Source organism: Pagrus pagrus (genome assembly GCF_965226575.1).
Source record: "Pagrus pagrus genome assembly, chromosome: 12".
NCBI classification, from domain to species: domain Eukaryota; kingdom Metazoa; phylum Chordata; class Actinopteri; order Spariformes; family Sparidae; genus Pagrus; species Pagrus pagrus.
In genome coordinates this window covers 30,431,158-30,449,798 of record NC_140196.1, presented here as the reverse complement: position 1 = coordinate 30,449,798, position 18,641 = coordinate 30,431,158, and the positions used below count along the sequence as shown (strand labels likewise).

At 46.7% G+C, this 18,641-nt stretch overlaps 1 protein-coding gene across 1 annotated transcript in view; it reads left to right on the top strand.

Annotated features, from left to right (window-relative positions):
• Positions 1-18,641, top strand: part of chd7 (chromodomain helicase DNA binding protein 7) — an 87,342-nt gene that overhangs the window by 64,337 nt on the left and 4,364 nt on the right. The window contains exons 25-39 of the mRNA XM_084369231.1: positions 1,205-1,364; positions 3,464-3,553; positions 5,752-5,855; positions 12,758-12,887; positions 13,437-13,552; positions 14,009-14,429; positions 14,618-14,826; positions 14,991-16,007; positions 16,309-16,475; positions 16,564-16,818; positions 17,124-17,294; positions 17,407-17,640; positions 17,754-17,969; positions 18,165-18,305; positions 18,450-18,554. Of these exons, the coding sequence (XP_084225357.1) occupies positions 1,205-1,364; positions 3,464-3,553; positions 5,752-5,855; positions 12,758-12,887; positions 13,437-13,552; positions 14,009-14,429; positions 14,618-14,826; positions 14,991-16,007; positions 16,309-16,475; positions 16,564-16,818; positions 17,124-17,294; positions 17,407-17,640; positions 17,754-17,969; positions 18,165-18,305; positions 18,450-18,554 (3,536 nt within the window). The remainder of the gene's footprint in view (positions 1-1,204; positions 1,365-3,463; positions 3,554-5,751; positions 5,856-12,757; positions 12,888-13,436; positions 13,553-14,008; positions 14,430-14,617; positions 14,827-14,990; positions 16,008-16,308; positions 16,476-16,563; positions 16,819-17,123; positions 17,295-17,406; positions 17,641-17,753; positions 17,970-18,164; positions 18,306-18,449; positions 18,555-18,641) is intronic.

Here is an 18,641-nt window from a genome sequence, read left to right as displayed (position 1 = left end):
AATCTTAATTTTAATATATTAACTTGCTATTATATTAAATCAGGTCGCCTTGCGGGGGTATAAGTGGCAATTAGAGGAATAGGGTCCAGTATTCGAGGGAATTTGAAAGTAAACAATTACTGTGATGCACAGCTTCAGTGAGATGATCACACAGGAGCCCTGTACACTGAACTGCCTGCCTCTCTTCTTGATGCTTTTTAGAGAAATCAAAGTTGTCAAATGTGTAACATAAGAAGCTGCACTAAGACCTTGCCAATATAAATGCAGGTTAAACAAGAGTTGATTCTGACCAGACATTTTGGGTCCTTGACATCTTCTAACACTCTGTACTACCTCAGGCACAGGTGAGGTTCAGTTCCAGGCTGTGCTGCCTCACTAAAGGTGCGTTCACACCGGACCTTTTATTTTTGTCGCTGGCGACAAGTTTACATATTAAGTTAATGCAAACGAGCGACTGAGCGATTAATCGCTCAGGCGAAATGTCGCTGGGGCTCTGAGCGATAGCGACGGAGCGAAAAAACGCTCTGTCGCTCGAGTTGAGAAACCCCAACTCTCTGGCTGTCAGTCGCTTGTCGCTCAGCGCTGACTGGCTGCCGTAATCTATATGTAGGCCTAATTATGACAACTACTGAAACCATGTAAACGTAATACAACTCCACCGGTCCGGAAGAGCAAAGCCGGCTTTACGTTGACACACACAAACACCGGAGACAAATGGCCAGGCGCTCTGGGATGGAGCGCCTGTAGTTGGTGTCCAACCGGGCAATTCCTGCCTCCGATTCTCGCCAACAGCTCGTCAAACTGGGCCGTTGTCAACCGCGTATACCGTTGAAAACGGGAAGAAATGAGCGCCTCCGAGCGACGTGAAATTCACTGGAATCGCTTGAATGACGTTATCAGAGCGATCTGTTGAATTGTGCCGACGAGCGACTGCAGCTGAGCAACCGAGCGATTTTTTTGGAGCGACATGAGCGACAGCGACAAAAATAAAAGGTCCGGTGTGAACGCACCTTTAGATAACTGAAGCCAGCAACGTTTTGAATTCATTTTTAGATGCTGTATAAATTGACAAAATGTTAAAATGTCCCTGGAAATGTTTGATTAGGGTTTGCACCTGTTTTCTGTAGAAGCACCTGACCATCACCTCTCTCTCTCTCTCTCTCTCTCTCTCTCTCCCCCCCCCCCCATACCTCCCTCCCTCCAGGTCTCTCTACCCCAGTCCCTCGAGGCAGGAAGGGCAAGAAGGGGAAGCCCCAGGCCCCACCTCCACAGACTCCACGAGCTGATTGGCTGCACAGCTGCAACCCCGACCACTTGCTGCAAGAGGATAGCTACAAGAGACACCTGAAACATCACTGTAACAAGTAAGACCTTCTCATTCTCACACACACACACACACACACACACACACACACATGAAACGTGGTATCTAGACTAGTGGCTAACAAGTTGCTTTTATACATTTTAGGGGCCATTAACAGTTTATTGGTTAAATTAGTGATCACATGCAGGAAATCAAGGAATTCATGGACACCAAACAAATGTGACTTTAAAACCCAGACATGGATAGAAGTGTCAGGAGTGATGGTTTCTGAGTCTGACACTCAGACACAGCAGTCTCCCCGTCTTTCTCCGTGCGCACGCACGCACGCACGCACACACACACACACACACACACACACACACACACACACACACACACACACACACACACACACACTCACTGGTTTGCTTTGTGGTCAGCTCTCCCTCCTGTCAGGGAGATTTGCTTCCTTGCCCTCCTTTCCTGTTGAGGGGGAAGTTTGTGTCTGGCTGGCTGGCTGGCTATGTGCCAGGCCAGGTGCTAGGCAGGCAGACCTGTTGGAAGTGGGTGAAAGACGCACACATACACACAAACACAACACACACACACTTGGGGGTGATTATGTTGTGCCATCTGCTAGGCTGGAGCACAGCGTTGTGTGGCTAATCAGGCCTGGCACATTGATGGATGAGCACACACAGCCTGCCAACAAACACACACACATACTGCAACTTGCGATGCCATTGATGCATAAACACACACACTGCAGGATGAGTTGCAAATGACTGTCTTTATACCCTCACTCACCCCCTCCTCTGTGCAGCCTCTCCAAACTTTGTTTCCTCCCTACCAGCACAGCTCTGTCTTTTCAGTTCTTCTCCTCTCTGCTCCTCCCACTCATCTCCTCCTCCTAACCCCCAACTCTCCCCCTCGCTCTTCTGCTCCAAACGCTGTTATTGGCATTAAATTCCTGGTGACAAATGTTTACAGTGGAGCAGATCTCCCAGATAGCAGCAGTTCTAATGTCAGGAGATCAAATCTTTACTTGAGCTGTGACTGAAGTGATTCATTTTACTGGAAGAAATGCTGGAACAAAATATTCTGACTATGAAAGTCTGTGATTTGTATCCAGAGAAGATGACCATCGACAGTGTTTCTGACACTCTAGTAGACCATGCTGAGTTACAGTAATGACTAGTATTTCAACAAAGCTGGGCAATATATTGATTTTATATTATCATGATAACAAAGTGATTAACTATTTTAAACTGAGCAGACTGTTCTACTCGTTCCAATACTTGCTTTTACCCACTTATTCATTATATACACATTACTGCTAATTATTTATCAAAAATCTTGTAGTTAATATTTTGTCAAAGTACAAATGGCCACCCTTACAATGTTGTCAAAATATTAATATCAAGGTATTTAGTCCAAAATATTGTGATTGTGTCCATCTCACCCAGCCCTGTTTCAGCAGAACAAAACCTTTGGACTTTTTCCATCTGAAGGGTTTTACATCAGAATCCTGTTCAGCACCTTTCATTCCTGACTCCTAGTATATTCTCCAGTAGAATAAGTCCAGTGTCAATATTTCCACCCTGGTAATGAAGATATGATGTAAGAAGTATTTCACAAACAACAGGAACACAACAGAATATATATTCCAATGTGTTTTTACAAATGAATTGAATTAGATGGTTGACATAATCCTGTCACCTCTCTCAGCTATCCTGTGAATAAAACCTTAACGGCCTGGGTCAGTGTAACCTTCACAGCTGAAACAATTAGTCATTCAACAGAAGATAATTCAGCTACAATGAATGTCATTGATAAATCATCCAAGACATTTATGGAGCAACAATACCAGATAGTTTTTTATAATGCTGAATCTTTGTCTTCATCTTTGGGTCTTTGACTGCTGCTCAGACAAAACAAACACGTTGTCACATCTCTGGGAGTCTTTGACAGGCATCTGATTTCTGATTTCTAATAGAGTAAATTTTTAATTGATTACAAACAAAAATAGTTTGATTATATTCAGTTAATTCATAAAGAAAATTATTAATAATTGTCGCCCTGGTAATGTTTTGTCTGTGTTGAAATAAATTAGCCAAATCTTCCAAAGGACAGTGTAACTAACATTATTTTGTCTTGCAGGGTGCTGCTGAGGGTGAGGATGCTGTATTATCTGCGACAGGAAGTCATCGGCGACCAGGCTGAGCGCATCCTGGAATTAGCCGACTCCAGGTTAGTAACTTTCTGTCTTTATTTATTGTCTTTTTAACCAATTCTTCCCACCGTACAGAGGGCTGATTCCAACAGTCCTTTTCTTGTTAGATAAATGATAATCGTAAACTCGTAATGGTTGCCCTCTGGCTTTTTCTGGTCATAATTTGAAACATCCTTAAATGTCCATAGGTTTAGCAAGCCGACTCCAAACCACCAGAAGCCACATCAACACCCTGTGTATTTGAGAGTGTTTGCAGTCAATGGAAAGGCTTTCATGTATTGGATGCATCATGAAAGAGAGTTGAGACATGGATATTTAGATGAACGTGTGATGAATTATTACTGGGGTGTATTTCTGTCTGTTCTAGTGGCCTCTTTGGCAGAGTTCTTCCTATTCTCACAGATACAACACACACTTACTTTATCAGGGGAAAATTAGCTTTTTAGCACAAATGTGACCCAGTTAGGTTTTTTAACATTCTGACAAGACACTGATTGCTAGCTTGTAGTTGGAAGCGTCACAGTGCAGGTTGTTGATGTGAAGGTTAACTGTACTGCTCACCTTGACTGTTTTTCTCATTGTGACAAATCCCTCACGCTTCCTCCTTCATTTACTCTGTCACACCACACTTTTCTTGCCATCTGTCCATCTCTCCCTCTCCCTCTCTCTCTGCAGTGTACTTTAGACTCTTATCATGTCCCATCCCCCTCTCATCATCCTTTCACCCAGATGTGGATGCATTTATAATGTGGAGCACGTGCTCTTCATGTTGATCTCTCCCACTGCCTCCCCTCCTCTCTCGTGTGTGTGTGTGTGTGTGTGTGTGTGTGTGTGTGTGTGTGTGTGTGTGTGTGTGTGGCATACGGGGTGCCATCATGCCAACATATGCCAGGGGGATTTAGCATGCCAGTCTTGGCGCGCACGCATATGTGTGTGTGTGTTGCCAAGGCCAGGCATGCTGCTGTTTGCAGAGATAAGGGACCGTTTCCCTGGTTTCTTCTTTCTTCCTGTCACCCTCTGTCTTTCTGCTTCCATTGTTTATTGAACCCTTTTTCTCCATAACTAGCTGCAAACACAATTTTCTACCTTCTATTTTCCATAATGGATTTTGGGTGGAGGGTTGTGGCACCACAGAATTGAACCTGCAAAAACCTTAAACCATAAAACTATTCTCAGCTTGTCATTTATGTGAACAAAGAGTTCTGTTCTTAACCAGATAACTGGTTTTGGTTGGACTCTTGCCAACGTAAAAATTGCTCGGTGCAACACTTAAGTTCCCATAGTCTTAATTTAGGTACGTGACCATTAGTGTTACTAAATTTAAGGCTGGGATTGAAACAAAATGTCAGTATGTACAAGTAGGTGCACTTAAAAGAGCATTGGACTGATTTAGCTCCTATTACCTTTGGGAAGTTTAATAAAAGCATCATATTCGATGCCACACATTCCTCTTCCTTGTCAAAACGCCTCTATTACCGACAGTGCAACTCAACTGCTGGCGATTCGGTTAGAGATTTGTACTAGAAGAGGCTAATGTAGCTTTGAGCTGCATGAAGAGCACTGCAGAAGTCTATTAAGGCAACATATCAGACTCGCACAGCCTCCTCTGGAGCACCTACCATGTAGCACCTCTAAATGTGTTGTTGTGTCATGAAGTCATGACTTGTTCACACTGACATTAGCCAGTTCTGAGCCTTAATGGCTTGAAACCAAAATCTATTGTTATTTACTGAAATTATTTTAGTCAGCGATTCCATTTTGAGGCATTAAAACTGACTTTTGCAGTATTTTGTATCCACTTTTAAACACAACAATTTCATGTTCTCATCAGTTTCAGTTTTTATTTTGTAAAATGATCCAGATTCCAGATTGACATTTTCATGCAAAATTTCTTGCTAATTATTCCTTTTTACTGTTTCCGTAACTTACTTCATTCATAACATGGAGACACTTGGAGGATATTGAAGACAAGAAGTATAAGAGACATAAGAAGAAGACAACACAACTGCTTACACATTAATATTTGGGATATTTGTTGTTATCTCTGGTTGGACATCTTACAATCATATTACAACAAAAATGGCTCATAATCTGATTTACTTTTCTCTTTTTCCTGCTCTGAATTAAAATACAACACTGATGCTGAACTGAAGTAGATTAAACACAAACAGTTGTATTTTGATCATCACTGATTTGGTATGTTTCTCTGCCAAAGTGAGCTGGATATCTGGATCCCCCAGCCATTCCATGCCGAGGTCCCAGCTGACTGGTGGGACAGCGACGCAGACAAAGCCCTGCTCATCGGTGTCTTCAAACACGGTAACAAACACACACCAGCACCTCACACTCCCTGCGCAGCCAAAACACAGTAATACAAAATGAAGATCACACACACAGAGATAACATGTCATCACCTTCAGACACACTCGCAGATACATTCCAGCGGTTTCCAACCCAGTAAGCATCAGGCCGTCACAGACGTGCACGCACACACACACACACACACACACACACACACACACACACACACCATACCCAAACTGGGTGAGGGCTGAGATACACACACAAACACCCACGACTGCTGCCACCGGTTGATTGGTGTTGCTATGGCGATAGCGGCACACAGCTGACAGGCTCAGTGTGCTATTGGGAGTGTGATTGATGGCTGGTGTCACTACTGGCTACATATGTGTGTAGTGTGTGTGTGTGTGTAGTGTGTGTGCGCATTGGGTTGCTGGTGTTAATGTTGTAAACAAAGCTGATCCCCGAGTTAAATTCACAAAATCTTTCTCTCTGTTTAGCTGTTAACTTTCTTTTTTAGATTATTGTTTGGTGTAGTTGTGTTAATCTCCTAGTGACCCACCTCTGAGTGCCTGGTTGACTGAATGTGACTCACAGTGACAGCCCGATGAGGCACAGTGTGGTTGTGTGTGCTGTGGATGGAGACCCTCATTCATATTAATTTGGCATAATTGTCATAATTTTTCCATCATTTCCACCCTCTATCATTCAATTAGGACATACACACACTCTCACACACTCACACAAATACAAAAGGGCTCTCCCATGGTTAATCATAATCCTCATTCACCAGGGAGGCCCTGGGGGGGACTGACACACACATACACACAGTGAGCTTTGTATGTAGAGAGACACACACACACACACACACACACACACACACACAGACAAAACAATGCGTCAGACACAGACACTGAAAAGTGATGTCCTATAAAGGCCCTGATGATTAACGTTTATGATGATGATGGTGTGTGTGTGTGTGTGTGTGTGTGTGTGTGTGTGTGTGTGTGTGTGTGTGTGTGTGTGTGTGTGTGTGTGTGTGACAGAGACGATTGAAATGTGACGGAGAGAGAAGGAGGGAAGGCGTGATGAATGAAGGGTTGAAGAAGAGGCGGTGTGGTTCTGTTATGGTTATCTCCTCTCCTCTCCTCTCCTCTCCTCTCCTCTCCTCTCCTCTCCTCTTGTCCTCTCCTCTTGTCCTCTCCTCTCCTCTCCTCTCCTCTCCTCTCGTGCTCTCCTCTCCTCTCCTCTCCTCTCCTCTCCTCTCCTCTTGTCCTCTCCTCTCCTCTCCTCTCCTCTCCTCTCCTCTCGTGCTCTCCTCTCCTCTCCTCTCCTCTCCTCTCCTCTCCTGGTGCTCTCCTCTCCTCTCCTCTCCTCTCCTCTCCTGGTGCTCTCCTCTCCTCTCCTCTCCTCTCCTCTCCTCTCCTCTCGTGCTCTCCTCTCCTCTCCTCTCCTCTCCTCTCCTCTCCTCTCCTCTCCTCTCGTGCTCTCCTCTCCTCTCCTCTCCTCTCGTGCTCTCCTCTCCTCTCCTCTCGTGCTCTCCTCTCCTCTCCTCTCCTCTCCTCTCCTCTCCTCTCGTGCTCTCCTCTCCTCTCCTCTCCTCTCCTCTCCTCTCCTCTCCTCTCCTCTCCTCTCCTCTCCTCTCGTGCTCTCCTCTCCTCTCCTCTCCTCTCGTGCTCTCCTCTCCTCTCCTCTCGTGCTCTCCTCTCCTCTCCTCTCCTCTCCTCTCGTGCTCTCCTCTCCTCTCCTCTCCTCTCCTCTCGTGCTCTCCTCTCCTCTCCTCTCCTCTCCTCTCGTGCTCTCCTCTCCTCTCCTCTCCTCTCCTCTCGTGCTCTCCTCTCCTCTCCTCTCCTCTCGTGCTCTCCTCTCCTCTCCTCTCCTCTCCTCTCGTGCTCTCCTCTCCTCTCCTCTCCTCTCCTCTCCTCTCCTCTCCTCTCCTCTCCTCTCGTGCTCTCCTCTCCTCTCCTCTCCTCTCCTCTCCTCTCGTGCTCTCCTCTCCTCTCCTCTCGTGCTCTCCTCTCCTCTCCTCTCCTCTCCTCTCCTCTCGTGCTCTCCTCTCCTCTCCTCTCCTCTCCTCTCCTCTCGTGCTCTCCTCTCCTCTCCTCTCGTGCTCTCCTCTCCTCTCCTCTCCTCTCCTCTCCTCTCGTGCTCTCCTCTCCTCTCCTCTCGTGCTCTCCTCTCCTCTCCTCTCCTCTCCTCTCGTGCTCTCCTCTCCTCTCCTCTCCTCTCCTCTCGTGCTCTCCTCTCCTCTCGTGCTCTCCTCTCCTCTCCTCTCCTCTCCTCTCGTGCTCTCCTCTCCTCTCCTCTCCTCTCGTGCTCTCCTCTCCTCTCCTCTCCTCTCCTCTCCTCTCCTCTCGTGCTCTCCTCTCCTCTCCTCTCCTCTCCTCTCCTCTCCTCTCCTCTCCTCTCGTGCTCTCCTCTCCTCTCCTCTCCTCTCGTGCTCTCCTCTCCTCTCCTCTCGTGCTCTCCTCTCCTCTCCTCTCCTCTCCTCTCCTCTCGTGCTCTCCTCTCCTCTCCTCTCCTCTCCTCTCCTCTCCTCTCCTCTCGTGCTCTCCTCTCCTCTCCTCTCCTCTCGTGCTCTCCTCTCCTCTCCTCTCGTGCTCTCCTCTCCTCTCCTCTCCTCTCCTCTCGTGCTCTCCTCTCCTCTCGTGCTCTCCTCTCCTCTCCTCTCCTCTCCTCTCGTGCTCTCCTCTCCTCTCCTCTCCTCTCCTCTCCTCTCGTGCTCTCCTCTCCTCTCCTCTCCTCTCGTGCTCTCCTCTCCTCTCGTGCTCTCCTCTCCTCTCCTCTCCTCTCCTCTCGTGCTCTCCTCTCCTCTCCTCTCCTCTCCTCTCCTCTCGTGCTCTCCTCTTCTCGTGCTCTCCTCTCCTCTCCTCTCGTGCTCTCCTCTCCTCTCCTCTTCACTCCTCTCCTCTCCTCTCCTCTCGTGCTCTCCTCTCCTCTCCTCTCCTCTCCTCTCCTCTCGTGCTCTCCTCTCCTCTCGTGCTCTCCTCTCCTCTCCTCTTCACTCCTCTCCTCTCCTCTCCTCTCGTGCTCTCCTCTCCTCTCCTCTCCTCTCCTCTCCTCTCCTCTCCTCTCGTGCTCTCCTCTCCTCTCGTGCTCTCCTCTCCTCTCGTGCTCTCCTCTCCTCTCCTCTCGTGCTCTCCTCTCCTCTCCTCTCGTGCTCTCCTCTCCTCTCCTCTCGTGCTCTCCTCTCCTCTCCTCTCCTCTCCTCTCGTGCTCTCCTCTCCTCTCCTCTCGTGCTCTCCTCTCCTCTCCTCTCGTGCTCTCCTCTCCTCTCCTCTCCTCTCCTCTCCTCTCCTCTCCTCTCGTGCTCTCCTCTTCTCGTGCTCTCCTCTCCTCTCCTCTCCTCTCCTCTCGTGCTCTCCTCTCCTCTCCTCTCCTCTCCTCTCCTCTCCTCTCCTCTCCTCTCCTCTCCTCTCGTGCTCTCCTCTCCTCTCCTCTCCTCTTGTGCTCTCCTCTCCTCTCCTCTCCTCTCCTCTCCTCTCGTGCTCTCCTCTCCCCTCCCCTCCTCTCCTCTTGTGCTCTCCTCTCCCCTCCTCTCCTCTTGTGCTCTCCCCTCCTCTCCTCTCCTCTTGTGCTCTCCCCTCCTCTCCTCTTGTGCTCTCCTCTCCCCTCCCCTCCTCTCCTCTCCTCTCCTCTCCTCTCCTCTTGTGCTCTCCTCTCCTCTCCTCTCCTCTTGTGCTCTCCTCTCCCCTCCCCTCCTCTCCTCTCCTCTCCTCTCCTCTCCTCTTGTGCTCTCCTCTCCTCTCCTCTCCCCTCCCCTCCTCTCCTCTCCTCTCCTCTCCCCTCCTCTCCTCTTGTGCTCTCCTCTCCTCTCGTCCTCTCCTTCCTTCCTTCCTTCCTTCTCTCTTCTCGCCCTCCCGATGTGTCTCAGTAGAATCTGCACATTTTAATCTGTTCTGCCTGAATGCCATTAACGGACAAACACAAAAACACGCACACGCACACACACGCACGCACGCACGCACACACACACACACACACACACACACACACACACACACACACACACACACACACACACACACACACACACAGACATGCAAAGAGTTTCTCACACCCACTATTTCACTTTCACACCATGACACACACTTTTCCCCTCCCTCCCTCCCTCCCTCTCTCTCTCTCTCCCCCTATCTCTCTGTCAATTCAATTCAATTCAGTTCAATTCAAAGGGGCTTTATTTGCATGAAAGTTTTACAACAATGTTGCCAAAGCATCAAAACACAACTTGTCCACACACTTTCGGACAGAACATAACAAATAACAACACAAACACAACACCAATATTCTCTGTCTCTCCCTCTCTCTCTCCCCCCTCTCAATTTCAAGTTTTCAATTTCAAAAGCTTTATTGGCATGACAAGACAGTGCTTATATTGCCAAAGCATATAACAATAAAATAATATTAATAAATAATAAAAATAAACAGATGAATAAGTGACAGTGACCGCTCTCTCTCTCGTTCTCTCTCCGTCTCTCTCCCTCCCTCTCTCCCTCCCTCTGTCTCTCTCTCTCTCCCCCCTCTCTCTCAAATTCAAATTCGCTTTATTGGCATGAATGTTACAAGAACTATGTTGCCAAAGCATCAAGAGTCAATGAAAACAAAACAAATACAACTCACAGAATCAAATATACACAAATATAATACAATAAAAAAATATATATACATTTATACTGTATACCGTGTGTGTGTGTGTGTGTGTGTGTGTGTGTGTGTGTGTGTTGATGAAGTGCTGTCTCTCTCTTATACACAGATTGGGTGTCATCAGACAGTTGCAAGTTCTTATGTATAATTAAAAAATATATATACAGTTCATATTAAATGATGATGATAATAATAATAATAATATATAAAATAAAGAAATGAAAAACAACAACAATATTATACCATAGCAATAATGGTTGTGGTTAGCATTTGTGTGTTTCTCTAGTCTCATGGCAGAGTGTTACGTATTGTGCAGCTAATTTTACAAATGGTGGATCTTCTCCCAGACAGACTTTTAACAGCTCATCACATGTTTTTCCCTGATATGATGGATCTGCTGCAGTGATCTGCTGGAGGAAAACCTCTCTCTGTTTGGTACAGGGGGCAGGAGAGGAGGAAATGGGCCTCAGTTTCTATTTCTCCTGAAGAGCAGTGTTTACAGATTCTTAATTCTCTGGGCTTCCACTCTTTCTTATGCCGACCTGTTTCAACCTGCAGCTGATGGTCTGAGTCTGTACATTGTTAGTGTTTGTCTTTGTTTGGGGTTATGTATGCTGACCAGATATTGTGCTGGAGAATACTCTCTGTCCAGTGAGCGATAGCACTCCAATTTATTGATGGATTTGATTTGATTTTTCCAATTGTCAATGTAAGTCTTTTTATTCTCTTTGTCTATAGATATCAGGTGAGTTTTGGAGAGAGTTTGGAGGTCTTGGATTTTGAGGTGGCAGGTTTCTCTGGTGTTTCTCAGAGGGTCTGTCTCTGGACAGAGGCTGTTACTGAGGAAGGCTCTGTGGTGATAGGAATCAGGATCAGCTTGTGCTAAGTGAACCTGGAACTTAATTGACCTTTTGATCATGTGTAGAGAGAGAGGAAAGTGTCCCAGCTCTGCTCTACGTGCATGGTTTGGACAGTTTCTGTGGACCTTGAGGATTTCCTTGCAGAATTGAAGGTTGAGTTTCTCAGTGGGTGTTGTGTCCCATGAGGTGTGCCTCTGGGTCATTAGAGGGCCCCACACTTCACTTCCATACATAAGGATCGGTTTTATTACACTGTTAAATAGTTTTAGCCAAATTGTAACTGGAGGATTGAGTTTATATAGTGAGCTTTTGATGCTATAGTCGCGCTGCGTGCCTTTTCTGTGAGGGAGTTTATTGCTTTGTCAAAGCTGCCTGATGAACTGATGGTGATGCCCAGGTAATTATATTCCACTGTATGCTGAAGTGTGGTCCCTCTTACCCTGAAAACATGTTTGGACTCCTGTAGCCTTGCCTTTTTCTGGAATACCATGACTTTGGTTTTGTCAAGGTTGATATCTACCGCCCAGTTTTGACAGAACGTCTCCAGCAGAGAGAGGTTCTGCTGTAGGCCCTGTTCTGTTGGGGACAGTAGAACCAGGTCATCTGCATACATGAGGAATTTGATGTCTTTGCCTTGTAGATGTAATCCTGGGCTTGAGGACTGTTCAAGAAGAGTGGCCAGTTTATTGATGTAAATGTTGAACAGAGTGGGAGACAGGTTGCAGCCCTGATGCACTCCTTTTCCTTGTTTGAAGAACTCTGTTCTTTTGTTTCCAATTTTAACACAGCACTGGTTGTCAGAATATTTGGATTTGATTAAATCATACATTTTACCCCCAATTCCATATTGTGTGTGTATATATATATATATATATATTATATTGTATACATTATATACTCTCTTTCTCTCTGTCTCTCTCTGTGTCTCTCTCTCTGTCTCTCTCTCTCCCCTCTCTCTCTGACACAAATGAGCACCTGCAGGCTCACTTCACTAACCACACACACATACAGGACGGAGGAGAGTGTGTACACACACACACACACACAGGCTGTGTGTCTTGTCAGCAGCTGGCTCCTGGGGTCTGCCCTTCTGCTGCTGTTTTTGTCTATTCCCTCCTTTAATATTGGTGTGTGTGCGTGTGTGTGCGTGTGTGTGCGTGTGTGTGTGTGTGTGTGTGTGCACATATGTTAATGTGTATGTAAAATTGAGCAGTCTGTCTCAAAGTAAGCAAGAAAGCACAACTTTTTCTCACCACTCTTTCTAGGAGTTTACCTTTCGAGGTGTGTGTGTGTGTGTGTGGACCAATTAGTTGTACTGTTTGAAGCTTCGTTGACTCTTTACTGATTGAAATCCACTCGACACCTCCACACATGGCTTGTATATTTCTCATGTCTTTTTTCCTTCCTCTGCAGGCTATGAGAAGTACAACTCGATGCGAGCAGACCCCACCCTGTGTTTCTTGGAGAGGGTGGGCATGCCGGACGCCAAGGCTATCGCCGCTGAGCAGAGGGGTTCTGACATGATGGCAGATGGCGTCGAGGGGTAAGAAAGCAGGCGTCACTCACCAAAAAGCAGGTTCTCAGCTGCCCCATTTATTCTAGTAGCATTTTGCTGTTTTTAGTTTAATACCTTGTATTTCTCTTCCTTTTTGTATTTGCATTCTTTACTGTCAACACTTCATTCAAGCAGAGCTCAGAATTCATGGAGCTCTGTCGAGTCTGACTGTGATTTCAAGCAAATAAAGCAAATGCCATGAACAGTCCAGTTTGTCCAAAAGATGTGAATTGAAATGGGTCCACATGTTTGTGTATCTGATGTACCTTTTATTGATCGTTTATACCGCTGCCAAATTAAAGTGATTTAATATCAACAAAAAATGTGATGGTGAAAACTCTTTGAATCAAAGTTGTTCTACTTGGTTTTGTCTCTTAATTTCTTCCTTTTCACCTTCTTTTAATCTTCTTATCTCTTTGTGAATTATGTTGTTGCTTCTTTAAATTTTATAGCTGAAAAATGGTCAGTTTGCGATCTGTTAGCACCTTCATGAAATAAAAATCTTCAATTCCTTGTCTGTCCCTTCAACCTCTACAGTGAGGATGAGGATCCAGAGTACAAACCCCTGCGGATGCCTTTCAAAGATGACATGGACGACTTCACCAACTCTCCACTGGATGACAAAGATGAAACTGTGGAAGGTGAAGCCGAAGGTAAACTCAAATTCACACAAATTGAAAGGTGCTTGAAAAGTAGAATTTAATTTAAAAGCCATTTAACTGAATGTGAACCCCCTTCTGTGGGAAAATATGTCTTAGTCTGGAAGCACCATCCAAAACAATAGCCCTGTACAACCCTGCAGAATCTCACCAACCAACTAAACCTGTTGAAATTTACAAGAATGACAGATGAAATGAAAGCTGACATAAAAATGTCAAGTGATACAATTTGGAGACTGTCGGTGCTAAAGGTCTGTTACAGTTGTGAAAATCTCAACAAGGTCCAATATGTAGAACGTCAGTATAGTTACATGACATTACTGACTGTGTGTAAAATACTACATACTTGACAATCACCTCAAACCTTTACTCCAATATAAGGAGCAAGAGGTGAAATAACATATCTTCCTCTTTTGTTCCTCATTCCCTTCCCTCTCTCCTCCCTTGTAGCTAAATCAGGTGAAAACGGTCAGAGTGGTCCCGCTGTGGACGGAGCTTCAGGCTCCAACGAGCGTCTGTATTGGCCAGCAGCCTCAGCTCTGACTGCCCGTCTGCGTCGCCTCATCACAGCCTACCAGCGCTCCAACCGCAGAGAGCAGCTCCGTCAAGAGGCCCTCAACCGGCCCGATGGTCGCAGGCGACGACGCAGGGAGTTCCTGCCCTCCATCACCATGGTTACTGATACAGGAGGAGGGGCAACATACATCCAAGATGGACAAGGGGTGTTCATGGCAGAAGCAAACCCATATCTGGCTAAAGGAGGTGCTTACTTTGCCAAAGGTGGACAGTTCATGGCCGAGGCGTCACCAGTGATTACTGCCAGCTCTCTGATGGCTGATGGAGCCATGTACTACAAGGAGAGAAGACAAAGGTAGTATTGCACTCAACGTCACACAAAGTTTATCCAACACTTTAACAGAGGAATATGTGATTAAAGATTTACCCTACAGTATCTCCATCCTACAAACCAGCCTTCACATATAGCAGACATTATCGTGATCTGATATCATGGTTCTGTTGGTAGTTCAATCTACTCACTTTTGTTTGTTCCTCTGACAGATGGACTCGTCGCGAGGAGGCTGATTTCTACCGTGTGGTGTCAACCTTCGGAGTCGTCTTTGACACCCAGCGTCAGAAATTTGATTGGACACAGTTTAGAGCCTTTGCTCGACTTGACAAGAAAACGGATGAGAGCTTGGAGAAATATTACTTCTCATTCATTGCCATGTGTAAACGTGTGTGCAGAATGCAGGTCAAGACTGAAACAGGTAAGAGCAAATGTGTGTCGCTTGAGGTCACTGCATGGCAGAATGACATCTTTTCATCATTATGTATTGTTCTGTTGTTCAGTCGCTGAAGTAACAACTCTGGGAGTGTCTGACATTTTGTTGACTTTCTTACTAAGGACTGTCCCTGTCTTTTACTTCATCAGAACTTCCTGACCCAACTCTGATCATCGACCCCATCACGGAGGAGCGTGCTTCTCGTACACTGTACCGCATCGAGCTGCTCCGCCGCATCCGAGAGCAGGTTCTCCCTCATCCGCAGCTCTCTGAGCGACTCAAGCTCTGCCAGCCCTCCCCTGATCTCCCGGAGTGGTGGGAGTGTGGCCTCCACGACCAGGACCTCCTCCTGGGAGCCTCTAAGCATGGTGTAAGCCGGACAGATTATCACATCTTAAACGACCCTACCTTAGCCTTTCTGGAGGCCCACCAGCGCTTTACCAATCAGCGAGGGGCTGGGGTTTGCATGGGAGCCCAGGGAGAGATCCGAAAAGCTGGGATGGGAGCAGCAGAAAGTACCGCTACAGCCCTCCTCACCCCCACAGAGCTGGCGAGTGCTGCCACTGCTGCTAAGATTGCTGTTAAAGCAGCTAAAGAGGAGGAGGGAGAAGGGAAGGAGGTAAAAACTGAGGAAGGGAAGCCAGAGATAGAGGAAAAAATGGATACAGAAGGAGGAGACGCCAACGACATTCCATGCACCAAGTCTGAAACTCCTGAAGAACCGGAGGCAAACGAGGAAGAGGTTAGAGAAGGGGAAGACAAAACCACTTCTTCACCGAAGGAGGAGGTGAAGACAGAGGAGGAGGTCCAGCCCAAAGTAGAAAAAGAGGAGCAGGAAGAAAATAAAGAGGAGCATAGTACAGAAGGAGAGAAGACTTCCAAGCCAGCGGATGACCAAGACAAAGACTTTACTGAAGAGAAGTCTTTTCCCGGTGAGTCTTTCGGGGACCAGAAAGAGATAAAGACTGAGCTCCCAGAACATCCTGACTCCTCTCCTAAAGCACAGCCAGGCCACAAGACCACAGTGGAGGAAGACGGAGAAGGGAAGGAGAACCCTGAGTCTCCCAAATCTCTCAAGTCAGCTGACACAGAAAAAAGCCCAGAGGAGCAAGACGAGGAGAGGATAGATGAAGATGACAAATCAGAGAAATCTTCTCAGGCTGAAAGTAAGAAGTGCTTATTGCTTTGATATTAAACTGTTATCAGAGAGACGATGACATGAAATGTACTCTACCCAATACTTTAATTGTGCTCTTGTTTATTATAATCCTTCTTGTTAACTATATATTTGTTCTGGTTGTCAGTTATCATCATTGCTGACATGGCACTCGGTCACAGGCTTATTTCCGCTATTTCCCCTCATGACTCAGCAGTGTGAGTCATGTTCAAGGGACGAGAGAATATAATGAGTTTGAATCCCTCTGTAATAATCTGAGTGGCCGTATGACCTTTCCTCTCTCCACACAGCGAGTGCTGCATTGGAGCAGAAGAACTTTGATGAGGAGAGTTTGGCATCTGTGAGCACGTCTGCCCAAAATGAAACCAGAGATGGGTTCTGCCCCGACGACCTGCCCGAAACGTCTACACTGCAGGCCTTACAGGAGCGCTCCTATGGCTTCTCTTTCTGGCCTAAGGTGAGTCTCAATCAGTAGCCGACGCTGGTTTATATTTCTAAAAACCTTTCGAGGAGTCCATCACCTCTCTCCATTTCTCCCCCCCCAGGATCGAGTGATGATCAACAGGATGGATAACATCTGCGAGGCCGTCCTTAAGGGCAAGTGGCCTGTCAACAGACGCCACATCTTTGACTTCCCCAGCAACTTGTTGCCAGGACATGGCTCCACGGTAACCGCAGCGACCGTAGCCACAGCGACTGAGAGCCCGCTGCAGAGACGGAGCCTGGCCGAGCTGACGATGGCTGGCATCCATACACCGTACAGTGGGAGTGAAGATAAAACACTATCCCCACAGGTTCATGTGAGTGTCTCTGTACAGAAACACACGTTTTCACTATGGTTGATTTTTGGTCATTTTTCTGACAGAAAGTAATTTAGTAATTAGTATTCAGTTGTCCAAAAAACAGATCTAGTTTTAAGCTCTAGAAATGCATTTTTGGGTAAACTGCAGTTTTACCTCTTGAAACCCTATCATTAGCCTGTAAGCATTGTGCTTTTGGAGATAAAGATACTGTCGATGTGTTACAAATAACAATGTTACAAGCTCCTTGGTAAGTTGGTGTCATTAGGGCACTTACAGGTGTAATTGGTGACCTGATGTTGCAGGAGGACGCTCTGAGCCTGACGGTGCCTCGACAGAGGAGGAGGAGGAGGAGGAAGATTGAGATTGAGGCGGAGAGGGCAGCCAAGAGACGTAATTTGATGGAGATGGTGGCTCAGCTGAGAGAGACCCATGCTGCTACAGAGTCCCAGAGCCAGGCGATAGACCTCACCAAGGTGCTCACACCTAACATACTCGTTCCAGTAGTAGGATGCTTCATCAGAAATTGTGATAACAAACAGCCAAAAATGTGTTTATTAACAAAAACTGATGTGGTTTGTTGTTTAGGGTATGCATCATCACCACAAGGCCTCTCCCTCATTAACTGGCTTCCCAAGTGCCCTGGTGGCAAGCCCCTCCCTCAAAGCTCAGATGGACTTGCTGCAGCAAGCCCCGCCTTCCGTACACAGAGCCAACGGCTCATTGGAGGCTGACCTGCCAATCATGAGGCGGAGGCGGGGCCGCAGGAAAAATGTAGAGGGCCTGGAGCTGCTGTTCATGGGCAACAAGAGAGCAGGAGGGGTACGGAGTGTGTGTTCCTATGTTTTCATGGGCAGGAAAGTTACCAGTGTTTACTGTCTGAGTATCTAAATGAAATGTGTTTCCCCTTCTCCACCATTCTGTGCTACATTCAGGATGATACTGAGGAGACAAAGATGTCAGGGGTGGGGCATGTTCAGGGTCCTGCCCGTGCCCAGAGACCCCTCACCGTCCCTGAGCAGAGCCCCAGTGCCAGATCTCTGGCCTCCAGCAGTGTGGAGGAGGACGGGGCAGCGGTTTCTAACAAAGAGCTGGGAGAGTGGCTGAGACGGCATCCGACATACACCATGGACATGGCTGGATTTGCACCAGTATGTCATTTATTTATTATATTACTCTTCACCTTAAGTCCCTTGTTAGTGTGAACTACTAAAGCACAAGCAGACTGATCTCTTATAGGAGCTTTTCTCCAGTTTATTCATTCTTTCTTCTTCATCTATGTAATCAGTCTCTCTGAGGCACAAGTTATTCTCACAACCTCTCTACATTTTGTCTTCCTTCTACAGAAGAGCGAGGACTTACTGCTGTCTCAGTTTTCTAAGCCCAAACAGAAGCGCCACCGCTGTCGAAACCCCAACAAGATTGACATCAACACCCTGACTGGAGAAGAGAGGGTGCCTGTGGTCAACAGACGCAACGGACGCAAGGTAACAGCTCCATTCACTGTAGTACACAGTGTGTAGTAGACGTCGTCTAAGGACAAGAGGCTCTCAACATGTTGAAACTGTGTCTTTCTACATCTATCGATTTTCCAATAAAACTTATTCTAATTATATCTTCCTGTTTCTCAGATGGGCGGGGCCATGGCTCCACCAATGAAAGAGCTTCCCAGATGGTTACTGGAGAATCCAGAGTTTTCTATTGCCCCTGATTGGACAGATATCGTCAAACAGTCGGTTAGTTGCCGAGGCAAATCCTAAGAACAGTCTGACATTTGTAACAACTTCAGACCTGCCAACATGTACGCATTTTTCATACTCAGC